The sequence below is a fragment of the Argiope bruennichi genome, chromosome X2, assembly GCF_947563725.1.
Source record: "Argiope bruennichi chromosome X2, qqArgBrue1.1, whole genome shotgun sequence".
NCBI lineage: Eukaryota > Metazoa > Arthropoda > Arachnida > Araneae > Araneidae > Argiope > Argiope bruennichi.
The window spans coordinates 75,560,624-75,572,697 of record NC_079163.1 but is presented as its reverse complement, the minus strand read 5'-3'; the positions used below and the strand labels follow the sequence as shown (position 1 = coordinate 75,572,697).

General features: G+C 29.0%; 1 protein-coding gene across 1 annotated transcript; it reads right to left on the bottom strand.

Moving 5' to 3' along the window:
* Window positions 1-643: 643 nt before the first annotated feature.
* On the bottom strand, window positions 644-8,137 carry LOC129960709 (uncharacterized). The gene is made up of 2 exons (XM_056074274.1): window positions 7,515-8,137; window positions 644-1,329 (listed from the first exon to the last, which is right to left on the bottom strand). The coding sequence occupies exons 1-2, from the start codon at window positions 8,030-8,032 to the stop codon at window positions 900-902; spliced, it is 948 nt and encodes a 315-aa protein (XP_055930249.1). The 5' UTR covers window positions 8,033-8,137; the 3' UTR covers window positions 644-899.
* Between the last annotated feature and the right edge of the window lie 3,937 nt (window positions 8,138-12,074).

Sequence of the window (12,074 nt, the reverse complement as noted above, 5' to 3'; positions counted from 1 at the left end):
ACATATTCAAAGTTAATTTGGCGCACCCAAAACAAAACTTCATTCATCATTTTTCAAGGCATCAAAGGAAAAGATATGTTAAAAAGAAGCTGTGTGAGGAATGGTTAACGCAACATATGCTAATTACATGTGCAGTTTTTGTAAGAACTAAGCAGTAATCTATAATCTTTGTATTCTATAGTTTACCATTTAGAACTAACAATTTTTCCATCATAAACTTTTTTCAGTTATATTATGATGCATTATTTTTCTACCTATAAAGACCTTTAATATATTTTTTTCTGCTTTCTACCCATTTCTGTTAATGATTTTTAAATACCTCATAGTTATTACTCATTCACTTATTTAAAAAATTTTCGATAAAAACTGTATTTTTAAATATTGTTGTTTTACCAAGTTACGAAGAAAATATATCGCGTGCAGTTAGTGAACAATTCAATGAATAATTTAGCAAATTAAAGTTTTCAAAAATCAGCATTTGTTTGTCTTAATTCATATCTATATATATCCCTTTTTTTAATCCCTTCCTCTCGTTTACCAAATATCTTTCCACGCCAAATGCTTCATCAAATCCAAGTAGTTATCTGAAAAAATACAATAAGAATTATCAATTATAAAATGTTTGTATAATATATTATTCATTAATAAGCACGCAATTTCCTTAGGAAAATATTTATTACACACAAATCCCAAATTTTTTAAAGACATATATATCTTCCTACCACCTCTTGATCAATTTGAGCAATTAAAGCGAGTGTATCTCTGCAGCATAACGTAGAATTTGATTTTGTAGCTTAAGCAAACATAACATTTCATAAAGCATTTGCGAATTATTTTTAATCGGGGGGAGGGGGGTATATTCAATATTAGCATTTGCACAACAGTCAGTTCTCTTTTATTCAAAGGTCTAGCAAAAGATATCTCTTGAGGATTCTAGGTAAGGGCAACTCGTTGATTCCAATAGGAAGCATAAAATTCTGCGCCAGATTTTTTCTCACAGCACATCTAGCAAGATGCTTTAAATCTCTCGGACCGCCTTCACTTTCTAGATCCCCTCTATCTCTGCAATCGTTGCACAGTTGCTTGAATCTTTGCTGGAAGTGCTCTTCCATGACAGGACTCAGAATATCATACAGTTCTCTATCTGAAAAGAAAGGATCTTCTATGGCACTCCACATCAATCTGAGACACCTGCGACTCTTATGATTCAGTTGGGCTGATCGAGTAAACAGATAAAATAAGATAAGGGCCAGCTGAAGTCTTCTTCGACGAGGGTTCTGTATAAGATGTTCCTCAACATTCCTTGATGCAACTCTCTCACCAGAATATCTAGGAAAGAAAATATACGAGTCACATAAAAGCTGCCATTAATAAATTTCAGCTGAAACTCTTTAAGCCCACTCGTCGGAAAAGGAAGTCAATTCAAGTAATAATCGCAAAGGTATGGTAAGCGCAAATGCGCGTTTCATTGTCATTACATCACAATTTCTTGTATTCTTAAATTGGGATTTAATGACATTTAAGAATACAAGAAGAAGAATGTAAGGATACAAGAGATTGTGATGTAATGACATTATTTTGTCCTCCTGCAATATACATATATAAAGCAATTGAAATTAACTTGGTACAAATCATTTCTTAAATACCACGTGAACATGAATTGACTCCATTTCTCCCTTCACAGTTATTTCAAAAGCAGTTAACAGACATTTATTGCTAGATTTCTGGAAACTTTCGGCAGTAGAGTGCGTCTTTCGTTTACAACGTTCGATTACGTGTGATAAATTACTGTTCAGTAAACTCGTAATTTTATAGCTCGAGGTTGAAAGTTATTATACAAAAATTGGTTGAAGATTAAGTTTTCAATGAAACAAAGAATAAAAAAAATTATATAAAAAAGTGATTATTATCTTTGTTTCATGAAATTCTTTTGAACACATCACTAACATTTTAACATCAACACTAGTCTTGAAATGAAAAATTAATCTACTCATATTATCTTCTACTTCGTAATCTACTCATCTTATCGTATATTCTTAAATTCAATGCGAATTATTTACGAATGTAAAAACTTACTGTAAGAATGACATTACAGCTTAGAGTTCTGGGTGAATCGAACAAAGCTGAGAAATTCGAGCCTTGAAAGACGTTCGGTTCACCAAGAATGGATTTAAAGGGAAAAAAATTATTTTTCAACAAAAATAAATGATTCATTTAAACAGGTAAAATATGAAAAATTATTTAACAGATATTTTCTGTTTTGGAACAGAATGCAGTTTCTTTTTCTTTCAATAAATATGTTAATATCCTCTACAAGACTTCATAGGCTTTTTTTTAGTTCTGAATACGAGAGAGAGTAAAAATTATCTCGGATTAGTGGATGTTATTTTCGAGTTTCTCTGTATCATGAACCGAATTTTTTGTTTTGAATCTTTCAAAAGTTTTTTTTTGTGATTTATTTATTACAAATAATAAATTCTAAAAGCAGGGAATAAATATAACAGATTTTTTAATTATTTATATTTGCGTTAATCAAAAGAAAAAAATTGAAAAACAGTAATCAGTTGAATTCCTAATAGTATTTTAAATAAAGGAAAAAGGAAGTAACAGGTTAAATCACATTTTTTTGGTACAGCCTTCTCCATAATTAACTGCCATGTGTTTGGACAAAGGTACGAAAGAGATGTCGTGTTTTTATTCTAGTGCAGGTCAAGAGTCGTGAAATTTTTTTAATGGAAAAGATGTAACTCAAATGATAGAAAGGATATAGCATTAGATTTATGTATTATATATTTAAAAGAGAGTTTTTTCGGACTTGCACGTTGTTTTGATTTTTTTCCCAAAAGTTGGAAGAACTGCCTTGAATTTATATCATATACTTGAACTCATTCAGTGAAGATTCGGTCTCAAGGACATTTAAAGAACTGATGAAGAAGAAAAGAAAAAGCTTTGAGATTACCCCTTTTCACAGAAAACATGATATTTTACAACTTCCACCGATGTTTTTGTTTTCATTGTGCAATACACTAAATACATCTAAATACTTATAAATTAATTGCATAGTTTAAATCGCACTGAAATAGGCATCCTAAGCTACAGTGAAGTCGGGACTCTGAGCAGGAAAATCCAATTACTCAGCACCAATGGAATGAATTGTATCATGGAATTCGACCTAGACCAAAACGCTCCACATTAGTAACAAAATTAAAAGTTTTTTTTTTTTTTCTCGCCAGAATGGCGTTCAGTTACTGCAGATATTTTCAAAAATTAGTAGATAGTAATCTCATAGAATAGTAGCAATAATTGCAGCAAAAAATGATTCCAAACTATATTGGCAATTTAAGCATCTACAGGATAAGCAAAGTAAAAAGGAATTCGGGTGCTTTTTTATTTGTACAATGTATATCAAGTCATATAATATTACAATCACAATGTTTGTGTTAATAATATGAAAAATGTAATAAATTTAGGATCTTAATTTGCTTCAATTAAAATTATTTAAATTTATAAATATTCAGGGGTATCCAATATATTTTTATACCTTTATATAATTCAACATATTTATTCGAAGATTCATATTTTAAAAAAATATGAATTTTGGGGAGATTCTTCATCATAGAGCTTTTCCTGGAGTGTAATTAAAAATCAGTTTCCTGCAATTTCCGAGAGTTTTCTGAATTTTAGCGGTATTTTGATAGAAATTTTTCATCATTTATATCTTAATACGAAATTGTGAGAGAAGAAATATATTCTACTTCACACATGCACAGGTAAAAATCATTCACTACAAATATTCGTGTTTCCTCATATATTCAAAATATTTTCGTCAAATTATAATATAAGGCTATGTTGGCATACTATTATACATTTTGCAATTTTCATATTATTTGTTTGAAAACTCCTACTCTTATAAACAAGAAACAGCAAGCAAAATCATTGATGTAAGCATTATCAACTTTCTGTGAAACGGGATGAGACAAATTATTTACTTCATTAATTTCTGGCTTGTTTCCTAGAAATCCTCATAACCGAATCTTCATTGAAAAATATTAGTTCTAGTATATTCTTTACCTGATGTAAGAACAAGGGTAGTTGATCTACGGTTTGAAGAAATTCGAAAAATGTGTAAATCCTAAAGTATCCAGATACTTAGGATCATACAGTATATGCCCTAGTTCGTAGACATTATTCCCAGTCAAAGACAATAGATTCACGCGATCCCAGGAATCGACAGCTCATGACTGCTGATTAGGCATATAATTCTCTCAGTAAAATTAATCTATTAGAATAGTCTCCTGATAGAGCAGCTCTATCGATCTGTAACCTGGCCCGGGCATCAAAATAATTGTGGTAAGCAAGTTGAACATCAAAACAGTGACAACCACAAATAAAAAGTGCAATTACCGATTGGCTGTCTCGTTCCAGGACAGTACTACATTTGACGAATATCAACTTGGCAAGAAGCTATTTCCAATTAAGAAAATCATTAGGAGAGATGAAAAAATTAAACATATGAGAGTTAAACGAAGAAGTTTAAATTCTTTCTGGTTGCTTAATCAAATATATTTAAGAATCAGACATGGAAAAGTTTTCTTTTGATAAGTTTGCAGAACTTTCACGAGTCTTCCTATAGGAATCTCTTTTCGATTGTTCTGCTATGAAGAAAGATGCCTTGAATTGAATTGAACTAATTTGAAGTTTTTATTCCTGAAAATTTAAACGCTTAGGTAAAATACAAACTATTTATAGGGGAATTACTACCTTAATTGTTGTTGTTCTTTTTCTCTTTCCGATAATTATAAAACTGGTATCCATTTATATGGAAGGAGATGTTTCAGGGTTTTTTTTTTAATTAATTTATTAAAGAAACTGAGAAAAAAAGAATTGATTATAAAAAGATAACAGATTTCTACGTCCTGTGTAAAAGAAATAAAACTAATTTGCACTTGATATTCGAAATGCAAGTCAAATCGATCTGGCGATTGCTTCAATCAGAAAGTTACTATACTGAGCTCTTTATGCTCAAAACAGGAAACTCACCCACATGCAGTGCTACTGATAATAAAAAAAATGAACACTAATTATACAGGAATATTCCAATCGATGTCTACATTGATTTTTTTAAAATAAAAAATGTAAGTCCTTCTTCAATAAATAAAGCTTATGTAAAATTATGATGCCAAATATATCATATCAATTTTGATAAATAAAATAATAAACAAATAATGTAAGCTTTTTTTATATTTATTTTTAATTTTTAATTATTATTATTATTATAGCTATTCTAGTAACCTTCTAAACCAAGCTTATTTTATAATAGTTTTAAATATTGCTTTGAATAAAAAGGCCTTGCAATTTTGAAACTAAAAAACTTGTATAAGTAAAGGACTCAATCAAATGCAAGTATTTTTACATCAATAGATATAGTACAAACAAATTCTTGGGATTTCAGCATAAATTGTTTTAGCGGACTTAACTGAAAATAATTATTTATAGTAATGAAAAAAGTTTGAAAGGATAAAGATAAATTGAAGTTCAGTCTATTAATTAAAATGCATTTTTTTCGAGTAAAAGTAGATAAATAAATCAAGTACAAAAAGAAATCTGATCAGTTGTTTAAATAACAACAAAACAAACATTTACTAAATATATTTTTTTTTTTAATTGAAAGAGTTCATTAAGTTGTAACTGTATCAATTATAATTATCAAAAAATTATAACCTTACATTCATCTGCTTATTTCTGTATAAATTTAACATTAAAATAATCATATATAGTGTCATAACAAAAGAGAGGGAAAAAAAGTAATTCTGAAAAATTTTACTATCAAAATACTGAGTAAAAATAAAAATAAAAAAAAGATTAAATTTACTACGAGATTTTTTTATTGAAATGTAATAAATAAATATTTAAGACTTGGAACACATATTTTTAAGAATATTGGAATATCATTTAAAACTCCAAGCTGTCTTACCATCTAAACATCAGCAAGAAATTTCAGAAATTAAAACTATTTTACGAAATAAAACAAGTCTTCTTTTTATAATCTCGATCCCATTTATGATGTTAGAGTATTACGAAACTATGAACAAAATTGGTGACTCCGAATGACCCGAAAACAAACGAAGAAGGAAATCATTAACTAAAAAGAGTCATTGTATTGATTTACGAGTTTTTAAATTAAAAATTATTTTGCCTCTGTCATTACCAACTAGGCATCCAAAATATTTCATAATCTCATGTAGGAACAAAATTTGTGGCACCAAATGTGGACACAAATAGGAAAACAAAGCTTATAGTTTGCTAATCATAGATAAACAATACAAAGCTAATTACAGATAAACAAAAAGAAGTTTAAGTAATTGTATTTAGTTGTGAAATTTTGATGAGACTTTCGAAATTAAAACGATTCTCTGAACCAGTTTGGCCAACTGATACTGAAGAATACGACTGGTCAGTGTTTCGCAACACCTCGAAACTAGTGTCAAAATCATCATTTCTCAAACCAATGAGTCCTCGAATGAGGACTATCTACACTTAAAAAGCCTACACTTAAATCTACACTTATCCTTTATCTACACTTAAAAGGTCCAATTTTAAAAGCATGTGAGGAATTAAAAACCTTTTTAAACTAAACTAAGAGGTACCTGTAGACACGCATTAATAGAGGTGTACTTGGACAAGTTTAATACTCAAATATAATATTGTATTTATACAGACTTTTTAATTTAACACATTACGACAAAAATTTGTACGTTAAGAGATTATTTTAAAATTTTAATAGTTTAATTCATTACAGGGAAATATATATTACTCCTAACCACAATCATTCAATAACTTAAAAGTGGTTTTATGACTTTTAAATACATTTTAAGCTTTATTGTTATTCATTAAGAAAATAAAAAATAAAATATGCCAATAAAAACTACTAAAGCCGTTTGATCATTTGTTCTAGTTTTATTCAGCGGAAAGTATGCTCATGATTTATAACACTAACACTGTCCTTCGAAGATTATATGAATAGATTCGAGTAAATTAAAAGTAGTTTAAAATTAAAAAGATAGTTAATAATTTGAATCTGAATCAAACTCCAAACAAAGCATAAAATGTCAACGTGTAAATTCCAATTCTCCATCATTGTCTCTGACAATGATGGAGAATTGAACACAAAACAAAGATAAAAGGACTAAAAGACTTAAAATTCCTGATTAAATAAATAGCTGTCAATGAAGAGAATAATAACAAACTGCGAAAGATAATTATTGAGATTTTACCGGCATCTTTTCATATTCATAGCATAAAAAAAAGTGTTACTCTTCGCAATAAAGGATTGACAAAAAAAAATGCTGTATTTAAAAAAGAATTAATTTTATAAAGATAAATACTCTCATTTTCAGTTAAAGAAGATATATTTAAGCATATCTATTAAATATAAAAATGAAATTTGAGATATTTGTTTCATTTCTGAAATTATTTTTATGATTAAGAAAAGAAAAGATAAAAAGTATTCTTACGTCAGTCGAAGGAATCTTCCACACAGTGAATAAAAGGTACTTTCAGTAGCAGAGAACTGGAATCCATACTTCAACAACACTTCAACACTTCTGACATTTTCAACAAGTACACAAGTACTTAAGATATTGAAGCAGGACCTTAATTCTCCAGAATTATTCCAAATGCCCCACAAATCAAACTTCATTCGACGGCAATGAAACAAAACAGTTTCAAGCACTCTAGGTCTGCCGGAAATGTAATATATCAATTTGGTTTTCTCCTCCAGCTCTACAAATTCTCTGCGCAAAAACCCAACAACGCGATAGGTAGGAAAATCTACACAAAACTTGCAAAGGAGCTCTATCAAAAGGCAACATGACAAATCTGGCTTATATCTAGCATTGCCTTGTCCTAATCTAATCCGCTGCAAAAATCTCTTGTAATCTCTTCGTCTTTCCTCTGGTGAAGCATAATCAAAGTCGTAATCCAAAATCATAAACAGAGTTTTCAGATTGTAAGATTGGTCTTGCTCTTGCATTTTGTCAACTGATGCTGCAACCAAATCAAAATCTAGAAGAAAGCTTTTTCTTACGTATCACTAGTTTCGTGGACGAAACAGAACTAACTGTTCGCAAAGCAAGCTCCCTACAAAGGGCCCCTTCACCCAAATATGCTATTTGCCACAGGACCTGATAAAGAACAAGTTTCTTTCGACAAGAGGACCTTCGAAAAGTGTTTTGTAAGACAGTGCTTTTCGATTGCTTTTGGGTCAAAATGAACTTGTTTCCTCATCGAAGTATTCCTTCCTATTTTTCATTTTCTATAATTACAAGTCTGAGATTTCAAACAATAGAATAATATTGTTTGAAATTAAGAAAAGAATAATAGATTTTATTCTTGGGGAGAATTTAGATCTAATGTTGAGAAAATTTATTTGTCTCAAAAAAGTAATTATTTAAAATGTACCGAACAGATTATTTTTTTTTTATTTCAAAATACTGTTATGAGAAAAGCCAAGCCGAATTCAGCTCATACTGTCTTGGAATGTTACAAACTAATTGTTTCTTACAAACAGAATTGTTCCTTAAGAATGTAACTTCAATTTTGTAATATCAAATAAATATTATTTGCTTAAAAGAAATACAATAGTGTTAAATTCAATTATTAATACCAATTTTTTTTACATTCAATCATTTTTATTATAAATATTTGAAATTATTTCATTATTTTTTCATGAAAGAAAAATACATTTGTAAGAAACACAAATGCAATAAAAATGACTTTACTATCTATCATGAAATAAATGATTTTATATCTGCATATATGATCAATGTGATTTTCAATATTAAAGCATTGGTTTTTTCCCCATCATTTTCTGAAATTCTCTCTAATATTTTAAGCATTTAAGTATATATATTCTGGAGAACTGAAAACACAAAATAAGCATCTAGTTTCTGTTAAATGATTAAAAAGGTGCGTTATATATATATATATATAAATCTAAAATAATTTCTTAATTTTTTTCTTAATTTAGCCCATATTAACTTCATACTAAAATGTTCTCTTATTTCCTGATCCAATTCCACCTTTTTTTTTTATTTAATTAATGCTACACCGAGCTCTGTAAAAATGCTTAAATTAACTGTTCTTTTTCTAATGAATCTGCAGTTAGATTTGTATTATATAAAGTAATAACTATTTGAATTAAGCATAAATTTTAAAACTAAATGTATGATATATTCAATATGGAATATCATAAGTTCAGTTTTCAGTTCCCCAGAATATATAGAATAAGAATTTTAAAATGTGAGCAAGTGTGAAAGCAAGTTGGTCATCACATGTCGTTTATGTTAAAAGCTACAGACGTAAACACTGAAAGGAGAAACTAACGCAGATGAATTCGATACTGAAGGTCGATGTATAAAAATTCTAAATGTCCTCAATGCATTGAAACAGTGCCTTTTAACCTTTTAGTAGTGATTTTTAGCTTATTTAGTGTCTCCAGTTTAAATCACGCCTCATACATTTCCAATAGATTTAGTAATCTAAGAAATTATTATCAAAATACACTTTTCGGTCGTTTGTAGAGGCTTGTTTAGATTTTTTATTACAGTTCTCAAATTTTTTAAGGTTTGCCCCATTAATATAATTATTTATTTATATAGTAACTATTTATAGCTAACTTTTAGTTATTAATCACAAAATGTCAAATGTTAAGAACAAATTAACTTGTTTTCAGTGTAATAAATGGAGCAAAAAAAAAAACCGTACTTGAAAGATGCACGTCCTACAGAGACCTCAAATGTTTGAGTTTTGGATAATATCGTATAAGTACTGCAGTCTCTTAGTGAAGAATCTCATACTTAAACAAGTGGAAAATAATTTGTCTGTGAAATAAAATAATTACAAGAACTCCAATTCTAATTTCGAAAGGAGCATAGTCAGCAACATCAAAAGTTGAAAGTATTGTACCTCAATGCAATTTCTTTATTAAAAAAATTATAGAAACACTAAATTTAACTTTAAAATTCGTATATGAACTTCAAACATCAGTGATTTATAGTATTCATTATAATAATTAATTAATCAGTGTTAACATTAAAATAACTTTAATTAGTTAAAATAGCCACAATATCCCAAAGAATTTCACACAGTTCCTGAACAATTATTCAAATATTACCCATTATCTTTATCGAAAGGACTGTCATACTCTAGACAATTATTAGTAAAAGATTCATACAAATAAATAAAATATACAGAGATGGATTTAAATAAAAAAGAAATAAAAACTTTCCAGGTTTATTTAAGTAATTGGTTTCTTGTGTACATGCATTTATGATAAGCTGCCAAATCGCAATATAAATTTAAGGTGATCCCTAGAAAATGAAATTACACTTCGTATTCACAATTTACAATCTTTGAAGTACCTCAAATATAAAAATTATTTAAAACAGAAAATAAAACATATGCAGTAAAATGTCGTGAGGATGTAACGCATCCTTTAGATACCATAATTGTCAGTTAATCAAACGCTAGATTATATGCTTTAATATTGGTAAAAACTTATAATAGCAAAAAAAAATATTAAAAACACTTTACTAATTCTTACTTTATTAGAATTCCCTGCTAATTTAAGAATTTAAAAATGGAATATTTATATTTACAAGATTATTAAGAGCTAAAATGGCTCTTTCATATAAAACCCAGACGTGCTGGTACGGTTGACATCAACCACTCATTTTCTCCTCTCGCAATTCGTATATTTCTAGCAATTTTATCACACATTTGTCACTTCTACCAATTAGACATAATGGCAGTCATCGAACAATAAGATTTTTACAGCAGCAATGACATCGAGGTTTTACTTCATTGTCAGTGCAGTTCATTCAAATTACAACTTTAAACCCTTGTGAGTCATTTTCTCCTATCATCAACTCCATTAGAAAGCTTCTTGGTAGCTTGGACCTTGTTGATTTGGCCTGCTACTACACTCCAACAACTTTCATTCTCGCAGATAAATTATTAAAAAGTCTAATGATCGACTACATCACTGTATGCAGCATCGTTTTGCCTCCACTATTTTTCCAATTCATTTCTATAATAGGACTACTTTCGTGCCCTGAAATGTCTCAATCAAAAATTTCAACGAGACAATCATGTCTCTCGAATTTATTTACTGGGACTGCATGACATTTTAGACATATCAATGACGCATTCTCTCAACCGCATGACAATCATCAATCCTAAATAGCGCAACATCTCTACGATGGTGTTTGATATTCTGAATGCCATATAATATCCTGAACATATCGCAACTATATTATTGTGAAATTCCGTGCTAATAAAGAGGATACATTGGGATGACTCGATGAATTTTACAGACATCACATCATATCTTTTCGACGAACTATTTGGTGGGAAGTGAAAAGTTTGGAATTTGAGCAAAGGAGATTCGAAAAAATACATGAACAAAGTCTCTTTTTGAAACTATATGCCAGGACAAAGATGCAAATATTAGGCTAAGCCTATTCTTTGCATTCTCAGAAACATAAGGTAAAAGAGAACTTTAAACACATTCTTGTTAAGAATGAAATACACACAAAAGAAAATAACAGCAAGAGGAAAAAATACGTCGCCACGTTTTCGCACCTGCAGAAATGTTAGAAAATGTCTAGTAAATTGCAGAATATTGATAACTATAAAATTTTACAAAATCAATTTCAAAATGTCATAACAACTAAATGATATAATATATTGGAATAGAGAAAAAAACAGTTTGGCACCAAGACATGTGATTATCATAAATGTTGTCTTAAATATACCAGAAAATCAGAAATAATGAAAATAAGTATACTAATTACCATTTTTTTTCATGACTTCTAAATGAAATTTTACTATAGATATCAGCATAATCTTAACATGTATAACTCATTAGATTTATAAAATATCTTGCTGTTTCATGAAATAACAGATGAGATCAGTTAAAATGTGCCGTAAGTTAAAAATTCTACACAATAACAACGATAAAAAGTCTTTCTGCAAAGCAAAAACACAATTCTTTGCATTAGCAAGCAAAAGAC

Excerpts from the sequence above, each read along its gene's own strand:
- LOC129960709 (XM_056074274.1), bottom strand. The coding sequence starts at position 8,032 with ATGCAAGAGCAAGACCAATCTTACAATCTGAAAACTCTGTTTATGATT. Across the intron at positions 1,330-7,514 it reads GGAAGATTCCTTCGACTGAC|ATATTCTGGTGAGAGAGTTG; the intron begins GTAAGAATACTT and ends TTTCTTTCCTAG.